General features: G+C 46.4%; 1 protein-coding gene across 3 annotated transcripts in view; it reads right to left on the bottom strand.

The window, feature by feature from the left end:
* Window positions 1-3268: 3268 nt before the first annotated feature.
* The window catches only part of dpp6a (dipeptidyl-peptidase 6a), a 1922242-nt gene continuing 1898666 nt past the window's right edge, over window positions 3269-26844 (bottom strand). For all 3 annotated transcript variants that reach the window (XM_072508192.1, XM_072508190.1, XM_072508191.1), the window contains exons 22-26: window positions 24597-24714; window positions 20425-20483; window positions 12384-12456; window positions 8055-8128; window positions 3269-6562 (exon numbers count right to left, since the gene is read on the bottom strand). In XM_072508192.1, the coding sequence (XP_072364293.1) occupies window positions 6416-6562; window positions 8055-8128; window positions 12384-12456; window positions 20425-20483; window positions 24597-24714 (471 nt within the window). In that variant the 3' untranslated portion in view covers window positions 3269-6415. The remainder of the gene's footprint in view (window positions 6563-8054; window positions 8129-12383; window positions 12457-20424; window positions 20484-24596; window positions 24715-26844) is intronic.

Genomic DNA, 26844 nt, shown 5'->3' with positions numbered 1-26844 from the left:
AGGCAGCATGGTTTTGTGAAGGGGATGTCGTGTCTCACTAACTTGATAGAGTTTTTCGAGGAGGTCACAAAGATGATTGCTGCAAGCAGGGCAGTGGATGTTGTCTATGTGGACTTCAGTAAGGCCTTTGACAAGGTCCCTCATGATAGACTGGTACAAAAGGTGAAGTCACACGGGATCAGAGGTGAGCTGGCAAGGTGGATACAGAACTGGCTAGGTCATAGAAGGCAGAGAGTAGCAATGGAAGGATGCTTTTCTAATTGGAGGGCTGTGACCAGTGGTGTTCCGCAGGGATCAGTGCTGGGACCTTTGCTGTTTGTAGTATATATAAATGATTTGGAGGAAAATGTAACTGGTCTGATTAGTAAGTTTGCAGACGTCACAAAGGTTAGTGGAATTGCAGATAGCGATGAGGGCTGTCAGAGGATACAGCAGGATTTAGATTGTTTGGAGATTTGGGCGGAGGAGATGGCAGATGGAGTTTAATCCAGACAAATGTGAGGTAATGCATTTTGGAAGGTCTAATGCAGGTAGGGTATATACAGTGAATGGTAGAACCCTCAAGAGTATTGAAAGTCAGAGAGATCTAGGTGTACAGATCCACAGGTCACTGAAAGGGGCAACACAGGTGGAGAAGGTAGTCAAGAAGGCATACGGCATGCTTGCCTTCATTGGCCGGGGCATTGAGTATAAGAATTGGCAAGTCATGTTGCAGCTGTATAGAACCTTAGTTAGTCCACACTTGGAGTATAGTGTTCAATTCTGGTCGCCACACTACCAGAAGGATGTGGAGGCTTTAGAGAGGGGGCAGAAGAGATTTACCAGAATGTTGCCTGGTATGGAGGGCATTAGCTATGAGGAGCGGTTGAATAAACTCGGTTTGTTCTCACTGGAACGACGGAGGCTGAGGGGCGACCTGATAGAGGTCTACAAAATTATGAGGGGCATAGACAGAGTGGATAGTCAGAGGCTTTTCCCCAGGGTAGGGGGGTCAATTACTAGGGGGCATAGGTTTAAGGTGAGAGGGGCAAGGTTTAGAGTAGATGTACGAGGCAAGTTTTTTTACACAGAGGGTAGTGGGTGCCTGGAACTCGCTACCGGAGGAGGTGGTGGAAGCAGGGACGATAGTGACATTTAAGGGGCATCTTGACAAATACATGAATAGGATGGGAATAGAAGGATACAGACCCAGGAAGTGTAGAAGATTGTAGTTTAGTCGGGCAGCATGGTCGGCACGGGCTTGGAGGGCCGAAGGGCCTGCTCCTGTGCTGTACATTTCTTTGTTCTTTGTTCTTGTTCTTTGGAGTGGAGGCGATTGAGGCCTTTAATTTCCAATTAATTGGGCAGTTAAGGCCTAAGGGTTAGTGGGCCAGTGAACAACTTACACCTGGCCCTATATTAGAAAGTAGGTTGGGGATGGGAGGGGGGAAGGACTTGGGCTTGGCATCTGTAAAGGGTTAACGTCAGAAGCGCATGATGTGGGCTTAATGGTGATGTAGCATCACATGACTGAGAGATAGAGATCTGGAAGGAGCAGCAATTCCAGCCCTTCAACGCCGAGGTCCCGCTGGCTCAGAGCATGTTAGAACGGCGCCGGTGGGACTCGGGTTTTTTGTCACGACCGGAGAATCGCGGGGGGGGGGGGGGGGGGGGGGGGGGGCGCGTAGAGTGGCCCCCGACCGGTGCGTGCCGCCCACGCCAGCCCCAATTCTCCGCTCTGCGGCGTGGCACGATTCGCGCGCCTCCTCCCCCCCAGCGATTCTCCGACCCGGCGCGGGGTTGGAGAATCCCGCCTCTATAGTCTCGAACATCTTACTTTGTGCGAATAGAGAACTCCAAAGAACTCCCTGACGACACAGTGAGGCATGGTGGCAGCGGATAATGAGTGAAAGACGCAGCAAACCTTAAGAGGAAACTACAGACCTGGCAAGCCAAAAGTTTCTTGAAAGCAAGACCAAAAGATCAAACTTAGCACAGGGTTGGAGCATCTCTGCTGCGACTCGCCATCCTGACGTGGAAATATATCGCCGTCCCTTCACTGTCGCTGGGTCTAAATTCTGGAACTCCCTCCCTAACAGCCATGTGGGTGCACCCACAACACATAGATTGCAGCGGATCAAGAAGGCAGCTCACCACCATCTTCTCAAGGGCAATTAGGGATGAGCAATAAATGCTGGCCTAGCCAGCAATGCCCGCATCCTGTTTACGAATAAAAAAAAACACTTATGCCGAAAGAAGGGAGATACTGGTACATGGTTGACCTCGGAAAGAGATCATAAGAAGATCAGGGAGATTGGTCATAGCTCCTCAGGGACTAACCCTGTGAAGTCTGAGAGGGAGTTGCAGGAAGATGTTTTTGACAGGGATAAAGACACGGGGGAGATGTAGAGTAAACGATGAACATTAGAAGCACATGACACTGCTGTAATGATGAGGTAACATCACATGACTGAGAGATCGAGGCCAGGAAGGTGCAGAACTTCAATCTCATGCACTGGTGCGAAAATGTACATTGTGGCAGTAAATGAATAGTAACGGTTTTAAGGAACTTTAGTCTCGTGCAGCTTAGTTGGGGAGGACAGACAAGCCCCAAAGGGTCCCACTTTCAATAGCTCTGAAGAAGACTCATATGGACTTGAAATGTGAATTTCTCTCTCCACAGATGCTGCCAGACCTGCTGAGTTTTTCCAGTGTTCTTTGTTTTATTGACCACAAATTTGAAAAAAAAGTAAATAATTCCATGACTTTTATTTCCTCTTCTCTTCATCCTATTTTCTATCTCTCTCCTTATTTCACGAAGATTTGACATTGGTTTAAATGTAATTTACACCTCCTGCTGCAGACGCTGCAGGCTTCACTCAGGATTTTCAATCTGATTACTTAAGGAGACATATCAAATATCACCCTCTTCACACAGGTCCCAGATTTCCCTCGAGAGGGCGCCGTGCAAAAATGGCTCTCTCATCAGCACAAGTCACAATGCAAAGAAAACGCCTGCAGGATGTCTGTGAATGATCAGTGTTACCCCTCCCCCATTGACCACAACATCTGGGATTACGTGCTACTGTTTGTTCGCTCGAAATCTCCACATAGGAGTTGAGGATGAATTTTCTTTCCACTCAGAGCTACATGGTATCAGCACCTACTGTTGACGACATTTAAACTTCTTCCAGAGAACCCGAATCAGACGGAACAATTGTCTCAACCCCTTCAACAGCTACTTAAAAAAGTTTGGCTTTTCAAAATAACCTGAGACCAGTCCTGTAAATTGAGGGATCAAGAATTTACTGCTGTTCATTTAATAAGTTTGGTAGGAAATGATAATACCTTCAACTCATTGAGACAGTTTTACATACACAGCAATAATAAAAATGAAATGTTTAAAGCAATGATATAAATGCACCTATCGTAATAGTTATTGATACTTTGACAGCAAGATCTTATAATATGGTTTTCTAACATAAATTTTGCTAAACTATAAAGTTGGAGTACAGGATTGGTAGTTCGGTGGTTACATGTTAGTGCTTTGATGGCAATGTGTTAGTACTTTGACTGTTTCACATTTCTCCTTAGCTCTTTCTTAGGTCTCAAGGTCCCAGCCTTCACCACAGTGGTGAAACTGCCAGTGAATGTTTTGGGATATGCATTGGTCTTAAATGTAACATATGAAAGCTCTAATGTTTACAGGGTGAAATAAAGTTGGAAGCAAGTGTTCCAAAATACAGTTGCGATAGGGTTAACCATTATCGATCAAAGGGGTTGCTTCACACAGACAGTACTCAAAGTTGCAATAGGTTTTTTGAGCACAATCTGAGGTCAGGACTAATTTAAGAAACAGCTAGATGCTGTAAGGGGAACGGCATTGGGTTGTTATTCCAGTTCAGATTAAGGGCTAGGTCTACCCGGCCATGTGGAGGCAAAGTTGGATTTGGGAGAGTAGGGAGGGGGCGGGGTGTACAACAGGGGTCAGGAAAATAGGGGAAAATCTCGTCGGGGTGGCTGTTCAAATGCTTTCCTCTCCTCTGCCACCTTTGCCAAGGCAGGCTGAGAAGAGGGTTGGCTGCTCACATAAGACAACATCCCAGTGGCACTCAGCGGCAATCATTACTCCATGCCCAATTTCACAGAATTTTCTGCCCAGGCAGCACCCACCTCTCCCAGCCTGACATCAGTATATGGGCTCCCTCATTGAGCAGGCCACCATCCTTAATAGGATGTGGCCAATTAGGAGCCCTCCTTGAAGCGGGGGGGGGGGGGGGAGGGGGAGGCTTGAGACCCCCATATGGACCCAGCATCGGGGTCCTAACGCTGGCCAGAAAATCCAGCCCAAAGTGTTTCCTTTGATTTTATAATTGATATCACCACAGTTTATTGTTAAGAAGGGGGAGCTGACGCAAAGGGGGTGACACTCTGGTTCCCAGGCAGGAGTGTAAGTTTATAAAGTGAGTCATTTGCTAAATCCATAAATTAGAGATGATTTCAAAAGAAAGTGTCCACGTCGATAAGCCTCTGAGTACTAAATCAACCTTTTTTCTACCATGATTGGCAATAATTTTCCCACTCTCATTTAATTTCAGGGTTTTAAGAAAAGTAACCATAATATTTTTCACGAATAACAACATATTCATTTTTCAAGGACTACATGGTAGTTTGTACGTAGATTACTTGGGAAAACTTCTATATTTCACTATTTTCTTCAAGAAAATTTCCAAAACATTGGTTCAACCCAAAATAATGCGTTCAACCCAAACTGGAGATTTGGTTATTGTAGTCCATCTACCGCAGTCACTTTTTAATGGTTAATGATCAAACTGGATTTTGCAACGTAAGGCTAACCAGGCCGGGCGGGGGGGGGGGGGGGGGGGGGGGGGGGGGGGGGGGAAGGAATTGGGCAATGGATGCAGCTTCTGCGAGGTGCTCAGAACCAATCTTCCCAAATCAATGGAACTTTCAATTGACTAGGGCTTGCACTGTGACCATCAGCACTCAGAGGATTGAAAGACTATCAGCGAACGCCAACACAAATTCAATACGAAGTGTGAAGGAGATGGAGAATGCAACCCTGTTGATGCATGAAGCCGTCTAGACAAAAAATATACAGAGCCATATATATATATATATATAAAAAACAGCATTTACATTGCCAGAAAAGAGCAACATTGCAAACATACACTTAAAGCAAGCACTTTGGAGTCATTCCGGAGATGGTGAGGTGTTTTGCCGTGCACAGATGAATCGTATAAGAATGACACAAATTCAGAAGGAGGACATTTGGGAACCTGCAACATTATCGTCAGCAACTAGGATACACATTCATTGAAGTAACAGCAAAGGGCCTGTCAACTCTGAACATTGCAATTGACCTTCAGTGCTACTGTTGGAATGGGTTGAACTGAAGATTGGCTAGTCAATGATAGTGAACATGTATCTTTGCACGTATAAACAGAGGAGATGCAGAGAGGGAAACAAAAAAGGTTCAAATAAAGAGGAGTGGCCGTTTCGTTAATTCGGACAATGCAACTCCACATTGAGTAAAACCAAATGTTACAGCTGTCGAATTACAAGCGATGGCCCTGTCTATTGGATAGAGGGAACTGGTAGATAATTGCAAAACTCCATGGTCCAACCAACACCCTAGATATGGGGATGGAGACCAGAACAATATATACAAAATATAGTGAATTTACTCGTTTTTGGGCAGTGTGGTTGTATTAAAATCAAGGCAGGAGCGGCATACAGAGCGATGAGGTGATGGCCCACCAAACCTTTGTCCCATGAAAATCCTAGTGATGGAATGCGGCGGCCGGGCGAATAGTGGGGGGGGGGGAGGGTGGAAGGCGAACAGTTGAAATGTAAATAATGGAGGTTCCACTAGGAGTCAAACATTGTGTAGTTGTTTTCATATTTGTTGTGCTATATAACTGCCTGTGCAGTTTGGCTTCCAACTCAAGCCACAAAGTAACTTGAACATTTGCTGATGTACTGGGGTTTGCTGATGTGCATATCTAGGTGACTCTGATAGAATATTCGCTGCATGTATGGGCAAACCTCCTTGATCTGCTTGACCTCCGCACCACCAGATGCTCCCCACAATCATCCATTAAGTGTATTTTTGCAACACCCTCCTCACATGAGAAATTACAAAGGTCGACACCACTTTTTTGGGGGCGGAGGGGAGGGTTGGGGGAGAGGGGTGGGGGAAAAATAAACAGGGATGTCAATCATGTCGGAACTTTTGATTGTTATTTTCATGCTGGAGATTCTTCCGACAAGGGCGCTGTGACATCGGTGAAGCAGGCAGTTACTGCTCTCAGTCTTTGTAACATGCTAACATAACACTCTTCTGGAAAACAAAATCAGTCATATTTTATAAAAGATATGTTTGTGCTGTGCTTGGCAAGCCGCTCAAAACAATTTAATCATCCTCTTCAACCTCCACTTCTGTTTTTGCTACGATCTTGTCTGGCGATCTGAAACATTTCTCGAAGAACCTGACAATCGATTTGTGCAGGTGCAGCCTCACTGCGGTATTTCCCATGTAATGGCCCTCATCGGGATATATCTGCAAAAGAGGCAGTTTTAGATACAAGTAGTATAGAAACGTACAGCAGTAGATAGGGGTCCTGCTTAGACATCATTACATTAATACCAGTCAGTGACGTACCTAAGGTGCTTCACAGGAGCGTCATCAAACACAAATTGACAGCAAAGAACTTGGCCCAGGTTTAGGGGGGGATTTTCTGTTCCCGTCCACTGCAGAACTGGAAACTCCCACCCAAAGACATAGAATCATAGAATCCCTACAGTGCACAAGGAGGCCATTCGGCCCACCAAGTCGGCACCGACCCTCTGAAAGAGCATCCTACCTAGGCCCTTTCTCCCACCCTATAACCCCACTAAATCTTTGGACACTAAGAGGCAACTTAGTGTGGCCAATCCACCTAACCTGCACATATTTGGACTGTGGGAGGAAACCGGAGCACCTTGAGAAAACCCACGCACACACGGGGAAAACGTGCAAACTCCACCCAGACAGTTGCCCGAGGTCGGAATCGAACTCGGGTCACCGCAACCTTTTGCTGGTCAGTCAAATTTTCCATCCTGCATGGTACGATTCTCACGACGGGTTGGACTGGAAAATCCTGCCCTTCATGTTAAGCAGACAGTAAGAGTTTCAGTGCTCACTGTTATTCAAGAGCAAGTGGGACAGAGAGTTCTGGCCACTGCATAGAGCAATCTAGCTAGTCTGACTCCCTCACTTGGTCGCAATATTTCTGCAAACTTTTTTCTCCTTCAAGTGTTTATCCAGTTTCTTTTTGAGATGTACTGCATAATCTCTGTCTGCCACCCATCAGGCAGTCATTCCAAATCCTAACCACTCGTGCCATAAGAAAGTTTTTCCTCATGTCGCCTCTGATTCTTTGGCCAATCAATTTAAATTTGTGCTCTTTGGATTTCAACCCTTCAGCCACTTGGAACAGTTTCTGATTATTAATCCTATCCAAACCCTTTGTGATTTGATACACCTCACTGCCTTCATTGCTCCAAAGAGAAGACCTCAGGCCTTCTTTCCACATAGCTGCCTGGAATGATTACATTTCTTTCCAATTCCCTTCCCACACCTAAAGGTGCACTGAGGTAGACTTGCATCTGTTTCCATAGCTAGTAATTCCCAAAACAGGTTGCTCGTCCACTGCCAGGGACTTATGGCTTGAGGAGCGCCATTCCACGGCAAGTGTGGCGGACCAGGAGTCTCTCTCACTCTTACCGTCAGCCATTGCCTTTTGCATTGGATCTGCAGGTTGGCACTCAACCTGTTTGACCGCGTTATGAGCCCACCTTCCTTGGCCATCAAGTCCTGAGGTGGGACTCGAACCTAGAGCTTCTGGCCCAGAGGCAGGGATGCTATCCACTGCGCCACAAGACCTCCAGTACGGTTATATTACTGGATTTGTAATCCAGAGAATGGCAGTACAAATCCCAACATGGTAGTTCAACGCCTTTTAAAAAAAATACAAAGCAGAAACACTGTAATCTACACAACGATAGAATACCTGCAAAGAATAGTTAGCCTTTGCATTGATTAAGTGGGTTATAAGGTCTGCAGTATGTTGGAAATGGACAGTTTCTGCAAAAGAAAGAAACAGTCATGAGGTTAAAAAAGGAAAACGGACTGTAAATCCTGCAAGCTGAAACAAAGGAAACGAACAGTGAAATAAACAGCAGGATTGGGTGAAAAAAGAACAGATAACAAAGTTCGACATCTAAAACATTGACTGACTTTTCGGAATATACGAACAGGAGAAGGACATTCAGTCCCTCGTACCCCTTTCTCCATTCAATTAGATCCTGGGTGTTCTGTATCTGACCTCCCATTATTCACTTCGGTTGCACCTACCTTAATACCCGTGCCCAATAAATACAATGATCTCAGTCTCGAAATTTTTAATTGAATTATAGCCGTGGCAGGTTTTTTGAGGACAGAATTCCAGATTCCTGCCTCCTTTTATGCCTGACACCACCCATGAACGGTCCACCTTCAATTTTAAGATTTTGTTCCCTAATTATGGACTCCACTATCAGAGGAAATTATTTCTCTCTCCATACCCCATCAATTCCCTTAATCATCTTTCGCACCTATAACTGGTGAATTCTCCATGGCGACACCTCTACTAATCAGATTCCATTTGCCAACTAATGTGGCAGGGGGATGGGAACCAGATTAGGAAATTAGAGGTCAGTAAAGAGGCAGCAACTAAAGCCAGTAAGGTACTAGATAATAAACTCAATGTGACTAAGGGGAAGAGTAGACAGGGAAGAGATGATGAACGCAAAGGGACAGGTGGTCTGAGGTGCATTTGTTTCAATGCGAGAAGTGTAGCTGGTAAGGCAGATGAATTTAGGGCTTGGATTAGTACCTGGGAATATGATGTTATTGGTATTACTGAGACTTGGTTGAGGGAAGGGCAAGACTGGCAACTAAATATCCCAGGGCATAGATGCTTCAGGAGGGAAAGAGAGGGAGGTAAAAGGGGTGGAGGAGTTGCATTACTGGTCAGAGATGATATCACAGCTGTGATTAAGGAGGGCACAATGGAGGAATCGAGCACGAAGGCACTATGGGTAGAGCTAAGAAATAGGAAGGGTGCAGTAACATTGTTGGGACTTTACTACGGGCCTCCCAAAAGCGAGCGTGAAGTAGAGGTACAAATATGTAGACAGATTATAGAAAAATGTAGGAGCAATAAGGTGGTCGTGATGGGAGATTTTAACTTCCCCACCATTGAATGGGACTCATGTAGTGTTGGAGGCATAGATGGAGCAGAATTTGTAAGGAGCATCCAGGAGAGTTTTTTAGAGCAGTATGTAAATAGTCCAACTCGGGAAGGGGCCATACTGGACCTGGTATTGGGGAATAATCCCGGCCAGGTGGTTGAAGTTTCAGTCGGTGATTACTTTTGGGAATAGCGATCACAATTCCGTAAGTTTTAGAATACTCATGGACAAAGATGAGACTAGCTAAGATGAAAAAGGAAGCATACATAAGATCTAGGTGACTTAAAACTGATGAAGCTCTGGAGGAATATCGGGAAAGTAGGACAAATCTCAAACGCGCAATAAAGAGGGCGAAAAGGGGTCATGAAATATCTTTGGCTAACAGGGTTAAGGAAAATCCCAAAGCCTTTTATTCGTATATAAGGAGCAAGAGGGTAACGAGAGAAAGGATTGGCCCACTCAAAGACAAAAGAGGGAATTTATGCATGGAGTCAGAGGAAATGGGTGAGATTCTTAATGAGTACTTTGCATCGGTATTCACCAAGGAGAAGGACATGACGGATGTTGAGGCTAGGGATGGATGTTTAAATACTTTAGGTCAAGTCGGCATAAGGAAGGGGGATGCTTTGGGTATTCTAAAAGGCATTAAAGTGGACAAGTCCCCAGGTCTGGATGGGATCTATCCCAGGTTACTGAGGGAAGCGAGGGACAAAATAGCTGGGGCCTTAACAAATATCTTTGCAGCATCCTTGAGCACGGGTGAGGTCCCGGAGGACTGGAGAATTGCTAATGTTGTCCCTTTGTTTAAGAAGGGTAGCAGGGATAATCCAGGGAATTATAGACCTGTGAGCTTGACGTCAGTGGTAGGCAAACTGTTGGAGAAGATACTGAGGGATAAGATCTATTCATAGACTTATCAGTGATAGGCAGCATGGTTTTGTGCAGGGAAGGTCATGTCTTACAAACCTAATAGAATTCTTTGAGGAAGTGACAACGTTAATTGATGATGAAAGGGCTGTAGATGTCATATACATGGACTTCAGTAAGGCATTTGATAAAGTTTCCCATGGCAGGTTGATGGAAAAAGTGAAGTCGTATGGGGTTCAGGCTGTACTAGCCAGATGGATAAAGAACTGGCTGAGCAACAGGAGACAGAGAGTAGTGGTGGAAGGGAGTGTCTCAAAATGGAGAAAGGTGACTAGTGGTGTTCCACAGGGATCCGTGCTGGGACCACTGTTGTTTGTGATTTACATAAATGATCTGGACGAAGATATAGGTGGTTTGATTAGCAAGTTTGCAGATGATACTAAGATTGGAGGAGTTGCAGATAGCGAGGAGGACTGTCAGAGAATACAGCAAAATATAGATAGATTGGAGAGTTGGGCAGAGAAATGGCAGATGGAGTTCAATCCAGGCAAATGCGAGGCGATGCATTTTGGAAGATCTAATTCCAGAGCGGACTATACGGTCAATGGGAGAGTCCTGCGGAAAATTGATGTACAGAGCGATCTGGGAGTTCAGGTCCATTGTACCCTGAAGGTGGCAACGCAGGTCGATAGAGTGGTCAAGAAGGCATACAGCATGCTTGCCTTCGTCGGACGGGGTATTGAGTACAAGAGCCGGCAGGTCATGTTACAGTTGTATAGGACTTTGGTTAGGCCACATTTGGAATACTGCGTGCAGTTCTGGTCGCCACATTACCAGAAGGATGTGGATGCTTTAGAGAGGATGCAGAGGAGGTTCACCAGGATGATGTCTGGTATGGAGGGTGAAGAAAGGTTGAGTAGATTATGATTGTTTTTCATAGAATCATAGAATTTACAGTGCAGAAGGAGGTCATTCGGTCCATCGAGTCTGCACCGGCTCTTTGAAAGAGCACCCTGCCCAAGCCCACACCTCCACCCTATCCCCATGACCCAGTAACCCCACCCAACCCAACACTAAGGGCAATTTTAGACACCAAGGGAAATTTAGCATGGCCAATCCACCTAGCCTGCACATCTTTGGGCTGTGGGAGGAAACCAGAGCACCTGGAGGAAACCCACGCACACACGGGGAGAACGTGCAGACTCTGCACCAACAGTGACCCAAGCCGGGAGTTGAACCTGGGATCCTGAAGCAACAGTACTAACTGCTGTGCTATCGTGCCGCCCATACAAAACTATATATTTTGATGGCCTCCCCCAATTCTACACCCTCACACTTTCTGGTGTCCTGGTGGGAGGGTACGATTGTGCAGTTACTCATCTAACATTCCAGAAGGATCTGGACCTCTATCTGAACATGGAAAAATTCAAAAATGGAGGTAGTCCTGGGAACGCTTTAACCTGGGCCATAGCACCAGACTACAATTACACTGCAATTGGTCAGAAGCCCAGGTGATGTGAGTTTTTAATGACATATGGCCGGAATTCTCCAGCTGCAGCGAATCACTTTTCCGCTGGCAGCACACACCAGCCAGCAGGTTTCCCGGCAGCAGGCAGTGGCTGCAATGGGAAATCCCATGGACAAGGGGCCGGAAAACAGAATCCCGCCGCCAGCCAATGGTGCGTCGCTGAAAAATACACGGCTGGAGCAATGGAGAATCCCGCCCAGTGTGTTTGCACAACATGTTGTTCTTGTAATTTGTTGGGCCCTTCAGTGGCAGCAAGTGAATTTGGGATTTGGGCTGTTGCACATGAAGAATCCTCATCTTTATGAGTGACAAGAGAAACCTCTCTTATCCCCCGGTTCTGACCCTTGCTTTTCATTTCTCCCTTCTGTTTGAAATGCTCTTCGTGGCTCTGTGGAAACCCACACTTGAAGCTGATTGAGCTCACTGCAGAAGAATTTTGTACAAACTGGCTATTTGCATTTGAGCTTGAAAACCAACCGGTAGCCATTAGAGAACAACGTCAGAACATCCAGGTTTCAACCTATTGGCTGGTTCCACAGTGATAGCTCAGCATAGATCGATAGTCATACACATAGATCGATAGTCATACATATACAGTGAGCAGAAGTTCCACTTCAAGCCCTCAACCATTCCTCAAAAATCCCCCCCCGCACAATTTCAGGTCAAAGGTCATCACTGGGATGTCACGGAATTCACTTGCGCACGGACTTACCGTCTGCAGTTCCATGGATTAGCAACAATTCCTCGTCTCGGAGTTGTAGCACTCGATATGAAAATTCAGATACCTACCAAATAAGGACAAAAAAGCTTTGCTAGGTTCTGTTTAGCCAGCATGCCGATGATTACTGATCGTGATGTTAAAGCTGTTTTAAACCATTCCCTTTTTAAATTCTCGTCAAAACAATAGAAATTAACAGAAGCGTGACATTGTGGTAATGTTACTGGACAAATGATCCGGAGGCCCAAGTGAATGCTCCGGGGAAGTGGGTTTCAAATCCCACTAGCTGATTCATTTAATAAATCTGGAACGAAAAGCTAGTCTAATGATGACTGTTGTCGATTGTTGTAAAAACCCAGCTGGTTCACTAATGTCCTTTACCTGGTCTGGCCTCTATGTCACTCCAGACCCACAGCAATGTGGTTGATCCAAAAATGCCATTGAAAACGGCAAGCCACACAGTTGTAGCAAATCGTTACAAAGTCTAAAAGAATTGAAACCGGACTGACCACCCAGCATCGAACCGGAAGTGACAATGGCACACCCGTCAAAGTCCTCCTTACTAACATCTGGGAAGATTTCCCCAAAGGTGGGAGAGCTGTCCCATGGTCTAGTCAACCACCAACACCATTCACCAGAAACACCAAAGTGGTGGGACAGACCCAGCAGAGGTGGTGGCACGGTGGCACACAGTTGCCCTGGGAGTTCTCAACATTGAATCTGGACCCCATGAAGTCTCATGGCATCAGGTCAAACTTGGGCACAGAATCCCCCTGCTGGTTGGCACCTATCATCCTCCCTCAGCTGGGGAGGCAGTGGCGTAGTGGTATTGTCACTGGACTAGTAATCCAGAGACCCAGGATAATGCTCGGGGACCAGGGTTCGAATCCCATCAAGGCAGTTGGTGAAATTTGAATTCAACAAAAATCTGGAATTAAAAGAAGACCATGAAACCATTGTTGATTGTTGTAAAAACCCACCTGGTTCACTAATGTCCTTTCGGGAAGGAAATCTGCCATCCTTACCTGGTCTGGCCTACATGTGACTCCAGACACCCAACAATGTGGGTGACTCTTAAATGCCGTCAGGGATAGGCAGTAAATGCTGGCCCAGCTAGCGCCGCCCACATTGCATAGACGAATGAAAAAAAACCTAATGATTCAGTTGAACCTCATGTTGAACACCACTTGGAGGAAGCACTGAAGGTGGCAAGCGCACAGAATGTACTCTGGGTGGGGGACTTCAATGTCCATCATCAAGAGTGTCTCCGTAGCACCACTACTGATGGGGCAGTCAGAGTCCAAAAGGACATAGGGTTGTGTGGCTGGAGGAGACTTCATTGGTGAGGCAATCAACAAGAGTGAAAATTTACTTGACTGCATCTTCACCAATCTACCTCCTCCACATGTATCTGTTGATGACAGTGTTGGTAAGTGTGATCACCATACAGTTCTTCTGCAGAGGAAGTCCCATCTTTAGATTGAGGATACCCTCCATCATATTGTGTGGCATTACCACTGTGCTAAATGGGGTAGATCTTGAACAGATCTAGCAACTCAAAGCTGAGCATCCATGAGGTCCTATGTGCCATCTGCAGCAGAATACTTGTACTCAACCACCCTCTGGAACCTCATGGTCCAGAAAATCCCCACTCTACCATAACCGCCAAGCTAGGGGATCAATCCTGGTTCAATGAAGAGCGCAGGATCTCATGTCAGGAGCAGCACCAGGTATACCTAAAAATGTGGTGTCAACCCAGTGAAGCTACAACACAGGACTACTTGCATCTCAAACAACGGAAGCAGCACACAATAGACAGCTAAATGATCCCACAAGCAATGGGCCAGATCTAAGTTCTGCAGTCTTGCCACATCCAGTCATGAATGGTGGTGGACACTTAATAACCTACATAAATATATCCATCCACAATGTTGGAGGAGCCCAGCACATGAAATGAAAATCGCTTATTGTCACAAGTAGGCTTCAATGAAGTTACTGTGAAAAGCCCCTAGTCGCCACATTCCCACGCCTGTTCGGGGAGGCTGGTACAGGAATTGAACCGTGCTGCTGGCCTGCCTTGGGCTGCTTTCAAAGCCAGCTATTTAGCCCAGTGTGCTAAACCAGCCCCTGTCAGTACAAAAGACAAGGCTGAAGCAATCGCAATAATCAATGCACTTGACTCTTAACTTCTCCCCACTAAAATGGTCTAGCAAGCCACTCAGTTCAAGGGCAATTAGGGTTGGCAACAAATGCTGGCACAGCCAACGACGCCCACATCCCAAGAACAAATTTAAAAAAAAAATCTTCAGCCAGAAGTGCTGAGTTAATGATCAATCTTTGCCTCCTGCTGAGGGTCTCAGCATCCCAGATACCAGTCTTCAGCCAATATGATTAATTGAAAACAGGCGGCGAATCTCTCTCTCCACAGAAGCTGTTGAGTATTATCCAGCAGTTTCTGCTTTTATTTCCCAATGATTCGGGCATGTAAAGAAAGAATACATTTACATTTGTGCAGCCATTTACACCTCTTCAGGATGTAAGGACCCTCCTGTTAAAACCCTGTTTGTTCCATGATTTTCCCATTCTTTTGCTTCTTTTAATTTTGCTATTACAATTTTTTTCCATGGATAATTAATGGGCCTGAACCTTCAATGCGGACTTTGCCTTTAATTCGAATAGAAACCTGTGCTGGTTTAAACTGAAGATTGACCTGTGACCCTGAGGCAAATCAGTCTGCATGAAGCTGTCTGTAATTTCTAGAGAGTCCTGCTGCCTTTAATTGAAAAAAGCAGATTCCGGAACGATTTGACTGTCATCAGTGATGACTCAGAGTGATGGACTTGGCTGGCAGTCAATGAGCCGGCTCAAAATGCAGGGCTTTGCCAGTATTTGATGGTGGTTGGTTCGGACTTCCCGGGGATGTTTTGAGTTTTGCTTTGAGTTCAGGGGTTGAAAGAACCTTCTCTGATTTTCTCTCTCTGGCATGATAAATGTTCTCCGAAACTCCAGTTGTAGGGCTCGTCTCTCACTCTAGCAAGTGTGGGCAGGGTTTTCCTCAGACTGCAGAAAAGTGAAGTCAGTTCACAAGCCGGAAGCGGGGGCTGATGGGAACCCTAGTGTCTCTACAGGAAGAGAGAGGCCTGGATGCAAACCTGGAGCTGACGGCCCAGTTGAATAAAAACTAAAGTGCCTCTCCAGAAGAGATCCTATGGCTGTGAGTACTGAATGAATGTTTCCACCCAAAGACCATCACCCACTGTACACCGGTGGCTTTGATCAATCAGTGTGCTGGGAGGAAAGCCTGCTGCAAGGAATCCAACATGGAAAGCAAGTGTTATGGGCCAGAGTTTAGAGAACCCCAAAGTGTATCATGGAGTTCACCTGACCGACAACTGTTAATAGATTGTGGTATGGGGAGCACACGGCCCACTCTACAGGTGTGGTACAGCAGAAATGGATTGGATTGGATTGGATTTGTTTATTGTCATGTGTACCGAGGTACAGTGAAAAGTATTTTTCTGCGAGCAGCTCAACAGATCATTAAGTACATGGGAAGAAAAGGGAATAAAAGAAAATACATAATAGGGCAACACAACATATACAATGTAACTACATAAGCACCGGCATCGGATGAAGCATACAGGGTGTAGTGTTAATGAGGTCAGTCCATAAGAGGGTCATTTAGGAGTCTGGTGACAGCGGGGAAGAAGCTGTTTTTGAGTCTGTTCGTGCGTGTTCTCAGACTTCTGTATCTCCTGCCCGATGGAAGAAGTTGGAAGAGTGAGTGAGCCGGGTGGGAGGGATCTTTGATTATGCTGCCCGCTTTCCCCAGGCAGCGGGAGGTATAGATGGAGTCAATGGATGGAGGCAGGTTTGTGTGATGGACTGGGCGGTGTTCACGACTCTCTGAAGTTTCTTGCGGTCCTGGGCCGAGCAGTTGCCATACCGGGCTGTGATGCAGCCCGATAGGATGCTTTCTATGGTGCATCTGTAAAACTTGTTCAGGGTTAATGTGGACATGCCGAATTTCCTTAGTTTCCTGAGGAAGTATAGGCGCTGTTGTGCTTTCTTGGTGGTAGCATCGGAACGGGTGGACCAGGACAGATTTTTGGAGATGTGCACCCCTAGGAATTTGAAACTGCTAACCATCTCTACCTCGGCCACGTTGATGCTGACAGGGGTGTGTACAGTACTTTGCTTCCTGAAGTCAATGACCAGCTCTTTAGTTTTGCTGGCATTGAGGGAGAGGTTGTTGTCGCTACACCAATCCACTATGTTCTCTCTCTCCTGCCTGTATTCTGACACGTCGTTATTCGAGATCCGGCCCACTATGGTCGTATCATCAGCAAACTTGTAGATGGAGTTGGAACCAAGTTTTGCCACGCAGTCGTGTGTGTACAGGGAGTAGAGTAGGGGGCTAAGTACGCAGCCTTGCGGGGCCCCGGTGTTGAAGACTATTGTGGAGGAGGTGTTGTTGTTCATTCTTACTGATTGAGGTCTGTTGGTCAGAAAAGCGAGGACCCAGTTGCAGAGTGGGGAGCCAAGTCCTAGGTTTTGGAGCTTTGATATGAGCTTGGCTGGGATTATGGTGTAGAAGGCGGAGCTATAGTCAATAAATAGGAGTTTGATGTAGGAGTCCTTGTTTTCGAGATGCTCTAGGGATGAGTGTAGGGTCAGGGAAATGGCGTCTGATGTGGACCGGTTGCAGCGGTATGCGAATTGCAGTGGGTCAAGGCGTTCTGGGAATATGGAGGTGATGCGCTTCATGATCAACCTGTCGAAGCACTTCATTACGACTGAAGTCAGGGCCACTGGTCGGTAGTTATTGAGGCACGTTGCCTGGTTCTTCTTTGGTACCGGTATGATGATGGTCTTCTTGAAGCAGATGGGGACCTCGGAGTGGAGTAGGGACAGGTTAAAGATGTCCGCGAATACCTCTGCCAGCTGGTCCACGCAGGCTCTGAGTGCACGACCAGGGATCCCGTCCGGGCCAGTAGCCTTCCGAGGGTTCACTTTCAGGAAGGCCAATCTGACTTTGAAAGCTGTGATGGTGGGTATGGATGAATTATGGGCTGCTGGGGCACTCGACAGCGGATTGCTGGTTACCTGCTCGAACCGAGCATAGAATGCATTGAGTTCATCGGGGAGGGGTGCGCTGCTGCCAGAGATACTGTTCGGCTTCGCTTTGTAGCCCGTTATGTTGTTTAGTCCTTGCCACAGTCGCCGAGAGTCTGTCTGTGACTCTAGCTTGGTTTGATATTCTCTCTTGGCATCTCGGATGGCTTTGCGGGGGTCGTACCTGGATTTCATGTATAGGTCAGGGTCGTCTGTCTTGAACGCCTCAGATCTGTCCTTCAGTAGGGAGTTCATCTTGTGATTGAGCCATGGTTTCCGGTTGGGGAACGTACGTACTGCTTTCTTTGGCACGCAGTCATCCACACATTTGCTGATGAAGTCTGTGACGGTGGTGGCATACTCATTTAAGTTGGTCGCTGAGTTCTTAAATATGGACCAGTCCACTGTCTCTAAGCAGTCACGTAAGAGCTCTTCTGTCTCCTCGGACCAGCACTGCACAACCTTCTTAGCTGGATTCTCCCGATTGAGTTTCTGCTTGTATGCCGGGAGAAGGAGCACCGTCTTATTGTCTGATTTCCCAAAGTGCGGTCGGGGGATGTTACTGTAGGCGCCCTTGGTCGAGTAGCAGTGGTCAAGAGTGTTGTCGCCCCTGGTGGGACAGGAGATGTGCTGGTGGAATTTTGGCAGTACACTCTTAAGGTTGGCCTTGTTGAAGTCTCCGGCCACGATGAACAAGGCCTCCGGGTGCTCTGTTTTGTAGTTGTTTATAACTGTATAGTTCGCCCAGCACCTTCCTCACTTCTGCCTGGGGTGGGATGTAGACTGCTGTGATAATGGCTGAAGTGAACTCACGTGGAAGATGATATGGGCGGCACTTCACGGTCAGGTCTTCCAGGTCTGGGGAGCAGTATGTCGCCAGAGTTGAAAAGCAAAACAATGTTTATTCTATGAATTCAAGTTAACCTTTTAAAAACATACAGTGAACATCTTAGCAACCATCAATTCAAATATAATCCCCAAAGAATACAACACTAAGTAATTCTTAATAACTTCCAAACAACATCCAGAAGACAGAAGAAACACCTTTTAACAGAAGCACATTAGGTTTACATTCACTACTGAGAACATTTATAATTCTGAATTCACCAAATGATCAAGAGATAATCTTTTCATGGCAGAGAGATCAACAGTGCACCTGGTCTGTCTGGCTTCAGCTCCAACATTGAAAACAAAACTCAAACACACCCTGCAGCAAACAACCTAAAACAAAAGTAAAAAGCTGGCAGACAGCCCTGCTCTCTGACATCACTGCAGTCATAAACATCCATTTTTTAAAGGTACTCTCACTACAGATATTTATAGACACACCCATTTATCAACACCCATTTCTTAAAGGTACTCTCACATGACACAAGGACTCATATCATTCTTTTTATCTTATCTTCAGAGGGCATTTAAGAGTCACCCATATTGCTGTGGATCTGGAGTCACATGTAGTCACACATAAGGATGACAGATTTCCTTCCCTAAAGGACATTAGTGAACCAGATGGTTTTATTACGACAACCGACAATAGTTTCATGGCCTTGCTCTGCATCACGAACCATCTATCTAGCCAAGTGTGCTTTTATTGTCTACTATTTTAAAGCAGGGATTAGCCTGCACTGAAAACAGATTAGCACTGCAGATAACGCAACAGGCAAAGAAACTTTACAGGAACAGGTTGAAAGCAAATGGAACAACTCAACAGGTGCTCCTTTAAAGCAAAATGTCAGGAGCGAGGACTCATGGTGATGTATAAAAGGAATGCACGTATTTAAATAGTGCTTTTCATGACCACCAGACATCTCAAACACTTGATAGCCAATGAAGGACGTTTTGAAGTGTAGTCACTGTTGCAATACAGGAAATTCAGCAGCCAACTTGCGCACAGCGAGTCAGCAACACGAATAATGACCAGGTAACTTTCAGTGATGTTAGCTGAGGATTTCGGCCAATAATTCCCCCGCTTTCACATGCACTTGAGCAGACAGATAGGACTTTGGTTTAAACGTCTCAGTCGAAAGCATCGCCACTTGAATAAAGTTGTAACAGTCAGAAAAAGGGGCCTTTCAGAGCAGCAAGCAATAAGTCAGAGATGTCAGAAAAATTATTCTGTGTCTCTGCTTCGTATAATTCAACAAAGTAATATGCTTAATGTGATCTTCATGATTGCTGGCAGATACCGTGTTTGCTTCTCTCGCATTCAATTAGCCTCTGACCCCTGAGGAATACAGTTGTAATACAGTGTGTCACTGAGCTAAATGTTCAAGCAAAGTAGATTAAGTCTATAGTCCAGTTCCTAATTAAAAGGCACACGACTGAAGTATGAAGGTTTTAACAAATGAAATGTTCTTTATATTTCATCACACATTTAATACCTCTTTGTGGAAGAAGAAAAGGAAGTAAAGTTAAAGTTGGAGGCCAGGATGTTAATCTTACTGAGAGAGAATTCGGCATTCTTCCACATTTTTTTTCTTTTTTTTAAATTTAGAGTACCGAATTATTTATTTTCCAATTGAGGGACAACTTAGTGTGGCCAATCCCCCTAATCTGCATATCTTTGGGTTGTGGGGGTGAAACCCACGCAGATAGAGGGAGAATGTGCAAACACCACACAGACTGTGACCCAGGGCTGGGATCAAATCTGGGTCCTCAGCGCCGTATGCAGCCGTGCTAACCACTGTGTCACTGTGCCGCCTGCCATTCTTTCACCTTTAAATGCATTTCGGAGACTGACTGTTAGCTCCCTGTTCCACCTAGGTACACTAGATTGACTGAGTAACTGGGTCATCCCCTGTAAAAGGGCCTATCTCGATTCTGTCCATTCATACTTAAATAGTGAAAACCCTCCCCCACACTGCTTAAGGCGACTGATTTGGAGAGTCCAAGAGCTGAGTGTTGGTTTCTTTGCACTTACCCCGTAACCTCGCTCGGCTTTGTTGGGTGTACCAAAATACCGTTCAGAGAATGCAGATGCTGTGAAAAAAGAGATGGCAGGTCAGAAGTGCAAAGAGATGCCACACAGCTAAAAGGCAGCTACATTAATATCCCATTAATATCCCACATTTGTTTGCAAGCATCAAAAAGGGGACATTTCCAGTGTAAATCACAAAGATATCTTTACAATGTGGGCGAGCTGGATAGACCAGCAAGTCTTTTCCTAACCATCATTTTGCATACGTTCGTATTTTCAACAGGTTTAGCTTCCGTCAAAACAGCAGGAAGCCATACAAATGTGTTACGCATTTGGGAGCCATTATCATGAGCAATAAGGTCTCAGCTGATTCGTGTTCATACGATCGAGGACAAGGTGGGGATAAGAGCAGGATCCCAGCTTCCTTGATGGTTTACTGGTACCAGCAACTTGAATGGAGCTGACCTCAGCAGGGTTAGTGGTAAGACTGCACCAATTAAATTATAGTATATTCAGTGCAGAAGGAGGCCATCCGGCCCATCGAGTCTGCACTGGCCCTTGGAAAGACCACCCTACCCAAGCCAACACCTCCTCGACCCTATCCCCATAACCCAGTAACCCCACCAAACCTTTTTTGAACGCTAAGGGCAATTTGACATGGCCAATCCACCTAACCTGCACATCTTTGGACTGTGGGACGAAACCGGAGCACCCAGAGGAAACCCACGCACACACGGGGAGAACGTGCAGACTCCGCACGGACAGTGACCCAAGCCGGGAATCGAACCTGGGACCCTGGAGCTCTGAAGCAAATGTGCTAACCACTGTGCTACTGTGAAAAAAGAACAAAGAAAAGTACAGCACAGGAACAGGCCCTTTGGCCCTCCAAGCCTGTGCCGACCATGCTGCTCATCTAAACTAAAATCTTCTGCACTTCCGGGGTCCGTATCCCTCTATTCCCATCCTATTCATGTATTTGTCAAGATGCCCCTTAAACGTCACTATCGTCCCTGCTTCCACCACCTTCTCCGGCAGCGAGTTTCAGGCACCCACTACCCTCTGTGTAAAGAACTTGCCTCATACATCTCCTCTAAACCTCGTGCTGCCCATTAGTCTCAGCACTCTGAGATCGGAAGGGAGGACTCAGCCTGGGTTCACGCTGCTCCCGACGATGCAATATTTGGGTTCATTTTGGTGTTGTGGCGAGTGTGCATCAAACAGCTGACCCTTGCCGTGCACTATTCCCTGGAGCTCCGCAGGGATGGATAATTCAGTTTCCCGGCTAATCACACAATACTTTTTACAAATACACTTCGGCTTATTTTCTTGGAACATGGGGAGATTTGTTTTTTGAGGAGATCCCACAAAAGTTTGAGGTTATGAATGGAAAAGATGGAGGTGTATCTCGGAAAGTAGTTCAGCATGGTGAAGGGTTCAGAAAAGCAGATTGATTCAACATCAGGAAATTGGAAACAAGAAGTGGTCAGGTAGGGTTTTCACTCGCAAGATCATCGGTAATTATAGAGGAGAAAGGCCCTTTGGCGAGTTTATGTTCATCATCCAGAGAGCTCTTACAATCTGCCCATTTCAGCGTCATTTCCCAAGTGATTTCAGGCTCCCTTCTCTCATTACGTTCTGTGGACGTTTATTCTACCTGTTGTTCACTTTGTTTAAACCATATCCTGATATTAATTCTAAATTTACCTTTCACTAATTGGGTGCTGCGCTCTCTGTTCTACGGCTGTAATGGGATGTCACCATAGTCCCCGAGGACCATAAGCTGCTCACCCCTTTTTTTAAAAAAATTTTAGAGTACCCAATTCATTTTTTCCAATTAAGGGGCAATTTAGCGTGGCCAATCCACCTACCCTGCACATCTTTGAGTTGTGGGGGTGAAACCCACGCAAACACGGGGAGAATGTGCAAACTCCACACGGACAGTGACCCAGAGCCGGGATCAAACCTGGGACCTCGGTGCCGTGAGGCAGCAGAGCTAACCCACTGTGCCACCGTGCTGCCCATGCTCACCCCTTTTTGATAGAGAGCTGACTGGTGGTGATTTGACTTGAGGGTCATCACATCTCAGGCAAGGGCGAGGTTGAGAAGGCGGGGCCTTCATGAATAACCCCAGCAGGTACGGGAAGTGAACCCGTGTTGTTGGTGTCACTCCGCATCACGAACCAGCCATCCAGCCAACAGAGCTCGCGAATCCCCTGCCTCAATATAATTCTGGTGCAGTACCCATCTTCCACAGTTACATAATTTTCAGGTTGAATAGTCCAATTTTCCCCAGTCTCTTCTCAAAGGCCACACCAGTAAGTGAACGTGACCTCCCCAAGGCGCCAGAGTGTATTTTTACTGACCCAGAATTTAAGGAAATGCAGTGAGATCCAGGGGTCAAGTAGGCAATCTTTGCTACAAAAACAGAAAATGCTGGACAATCTCAGAGGTCTAATAGCATCTCTAGAGAGAGAAGGGGGCTGACGTTTCAAGTCTGGAAGACTCTTTCTCAAAGCTTGGTCATGAGCCACCTTCCTGAACCGCTGCAGTCCCTGTGGTGGAGGTACACCCATAGTACTGGGAGGGAGTTCCAGGATTTTGACCCAATGACAGTAAAGGAACAGTGATATATTTCCAAGTTAGGATGGTGAGTGACTTGGAGGGGAGCTTGCAGGCAGCGGTGTTCCCATGCATCTGCCTTTCTCCTGCGAAGTGGTAGAGGTTGCGGGTTTGGAAGTTGTTGGCGAAGGACCCTTGCTGAATAGTTGCGGTGCATCTTGTAGATGGTGCACAATGCCGCCACTCTGCTTCAGTGGCGGAGAGAGTTTATGGTGGGGGATATAGGTCCTAAGGACACAATCTCAGACTAAAGGGACAATCCTTTAAAACAGAGATGACAAAGAATTTCTTCAGCCAGAGGGTGGTGAATCTGTGGAACCTTTTGACGCAGAAGATTAGGGAGGCTCACTGAGTGTCTTTAAGACAGAGATAGATAGGTTCTTGATTAATAAGGGGATCAAGGGTTATGTGGAGAAGGCAGGAGAATGGGGATGAGAAACTATCAGCCATGATTGAATGGCGGAGCAGACTCGTTGGGCCAAGTGGCCTAATTCTGCTCCTATGTCTTATGGTCTTATGGGCTGCTTTGTCATGGATGGTGTCGAGGTTCTTCAGTGTTGTTCCTCACATTCTGCCTGACATTCTGCAGAATGCCCATCTCTGACCTGCTCTTGTAGCCACAGTATTTATAACGCTAATCCAGTTCAGTTTATGACCAATGGTAACCCCCTGGATATTGATAGAGGGGGATTCATCGACGGGTAACAGGTTTGATTCCTGGCTTGGGTCACTTTCTTTGTGGAGTCTGCACATTCTCCCTGTGCCTACGTGGGTTTCCTCCCACAAGTGCCGAAAGACGTGCAGTTAGATGAATTGGATATTCTGAATTCTCCCTCTGTGTACCTGAACAGGCGCCGGAATGTGGCGACTAGGGTATTTTCACAATAACTTAATATCTCTGTTAATGTAAATCTACTTGTGACAATAAAGGTTATTATTATTATAACTCCAATTATTGACCACCAGTTAATCTCCTTGCCTATGGCAAGGTTTAGAATATACATTCAATCAGATCAGGTAAATATGAAAGTCAAGATAAACATGCCAAAGCACTTCACAGGGGCGTGAGGAAAAACAGTTCACTGACCCAAAGGATGATTAGAAGCTTGGCCAAGGATTGTCTTAATGAGGGAGGGGGAAGTGGGTGGTCAAGGAGATTTAGGGAAGGAATTTAAATTAAACATCGGGTCCAGAAGGGTGAAATCACAGCTGCCGACGGTGAGGTGGCATAGAGGGTTGATGTCAAAGGTCAGTCCGAGGAACAGGGATCAAGAGGGTTGGTGGACTGGAGGAGGGCAGGAAGGCTGAGACCAAGAAGGGATTTAAACATTAAGTTGACAATTTTAAATGTGAGGTTGGGGCACTGGAAGCCAACATGGATCAGTGAAGACAGGTGGGAAAGAATTAGTGTGGAATAATATTAGGACAGCAAAGTTTTGGATGATTTGTATCAACAGAGATTAGGAGGTTGGCCAAGAGAGGATTGGCATCATCGAATCAGCAGGGTGCGAGTTTCAGGTGAGCAGAGATGGGAAATTTTACAAGCCGATGCTTACCGTACAGTTTAAAGTCTGTGATTGGAGAAAGTGCAATTCCGCACTTGAATAAGGCATTTTTTTTGTCAAATCCATTTTCTGTGGTGAGCAACATCAGACTCAGATAACCACCATAAGCCTAGAAAGTAAACAGGAGTATTTAATATTTCACATGACAGTGAAATAAGACTGGGCGTCAATAAGGCAAAGCATAATTCTTGTAAAGTTCATTTAATGCTGCTCATGAATATATTATTGTAATTATAACGACATTTTAATGGGATGATATAAAGACCTTGGGTTGGATTCTCCGTAACCCAACACCAAAATCGGGATCGGCAAATGGGCAGAGAATGGATGCCGACGCCGGAATCAGGGCCGGCGGCGGTTTGACGCTGGTCTGCGATGCTCCGCCCCCTCCAAATCAGCATCATCGTGACACGCACCGCGCGCTGTCTCAACGTGGCTGCCGCACCATCGGCTGGCCCACCCACGATGCACCGCTCCCGATGGGCCGAGTTCCCGACGGCGCAGGCCATGTGTGGTCCCGAGTGTGCGGAATCTGGCATGCCGACTGCGGACAGTGTCTAGCGCCGCCACACTCGGCTGAGATCCGTGCCGCTGGCCGGGGAGGGCTTCTGCTGGGGCTGGGGTGATTGGTGGGGGGTGGCCAGGGGGTGGGCTGTGGGGTCGCGGTTGGCAGGTTAGGCCTGCGCATGGCCGGCGCCATGTTGTACGGCGCGACTGGTACAACATTTTTGAACATGAAATCATGGGGTGTGAGCAAGGTCAGCATTTATTGCTCAAATTTAATCATCTTGACAAAGGTTGGGGTGAGCCGCCTGGATGAACTGCGGCGGATCCCTTGTTTTTATTTAAGTGTCTACAGTCGTCACCAAGCAATAGCTTCCGCAGTGGCTACATGGAGCTCATTGAGCCTGCCGCTGAATTTTGTCAGCGGGTGATCATCAAAGATGCGAGTCATTGACTGGGGGAGCACCGCAGCTGCTGTCTGAGCTCGCTGAAAAGTCCCACTTGTGTCGATTTGCTGCACAAAGGCCTTGGCCAGTATGGAAACGGATGGGGAGCGCCCAATGTTGGCGTGACGGGTTGAAGCCGGGTGGCCGGGCTGTGGGATCTGTGATGAGGCAATGGTTTTTAATGATGACGAGTCTCTACTGTTATTCCTGAGCACTGTGCTTTTAGCCATACAGGCTGGCTTGATGGGAGATGAGTTGTGGGTACACTTACATCACTATTAGACACAGAGTTCCAGGATTTTGACCCAGTGAATGAATGGCAATCCAGTTCTAAGTCTGGATAGTTTACAACTTGAAGGGAAACTTGAAGATGGTCGAGTTTTTCTATGTGTCCGCTGTCCTTGCTCTTCTAGGCGGTAGAGGTCTTGGGTTTGAAAGGTGCTGTTGAAGAAATCTCAGCAAGTTTCTGCAGCGCATCTTGTAGATGGTATGCCCTGTGGCCATCGTGTGATGGTGGTGGAGGGATTGAACACCCTTCCAAATTATGGTTATCATGCAAACTGTGCCACTGCACTACTTGTGACCTTTTTATTCTCATGCAATGAGGTAAAGTTTCCATTGTTTGTACATAAGAATACACTGGGGCTGAATGTTCACTGTTCTTCTGGCACACTCTTGCTAATATTGGGGTTACTGTAAGGGTTAGAGCCTCTCGTCCAAGGCAATTAATAGTAAAGGTGGGGGGGGGGGGCAGCATGGGGGACAGTATGTGGGAGCCTGAATGTGGAACCTCAATGACTGGCCCATCAAAAGTACGCATGTGTTCCAGCTGGAGGAATACAAATAGGGCTAGTCTGGAATCTTGGGGTAAGTTTTATGAATGGGCAATATTAAGTGTTCTTTCTGCAGGAACACTGCCCCACCTCCGCTCCACCATCACCACTTCCTCTCAGCAGCAGTACACAGGTTCATCAAGTGATACGGTTTCCCAAATCCATTCCTATTGGCATTGGGAACTTCTCAAAGGATGTGAATCAAGGGACCTCACCATGCCCAGGAAACACTGGTGACTCAGCAGTGCAGGCCTCACCTGGGCCAAACTCAAGTCTTAATGGCCCCGACAATATACCTGTTACACCGATGTGCCTGAACTGGAAGGCTTGAATCCGGCCCAAAGTAGGAAGGTATCTGTTGCGTCGCCTCCACAGGTAGTCTCCATAAGGCAAGAGGCGAGAGGGATACAGACAGGTTGCAAAGAGCTATTGACAGGTTAAGTAAGGAGGTAAAAT

This window comes from Scyliorhinus torazame, chromosome 6 (assembly GCF_047496885.1).
Source record: "Scyliorhinus torazame isolate Kashiwa2021f chromosome 6, sScyTor2.1, whole genome shotgun sequence".
NCBI lineage: Eukaryota > Metazoa > Chordata > Chondrichthyes > Carcharhiniformes > Scyliorhinidae > Scyliorhinus > Scyliorhinus torazame.
Note: the sequence above shows the minus strand (reverse complement) of the source record. Positions and strands in the feature narration are given on the sequence as shown.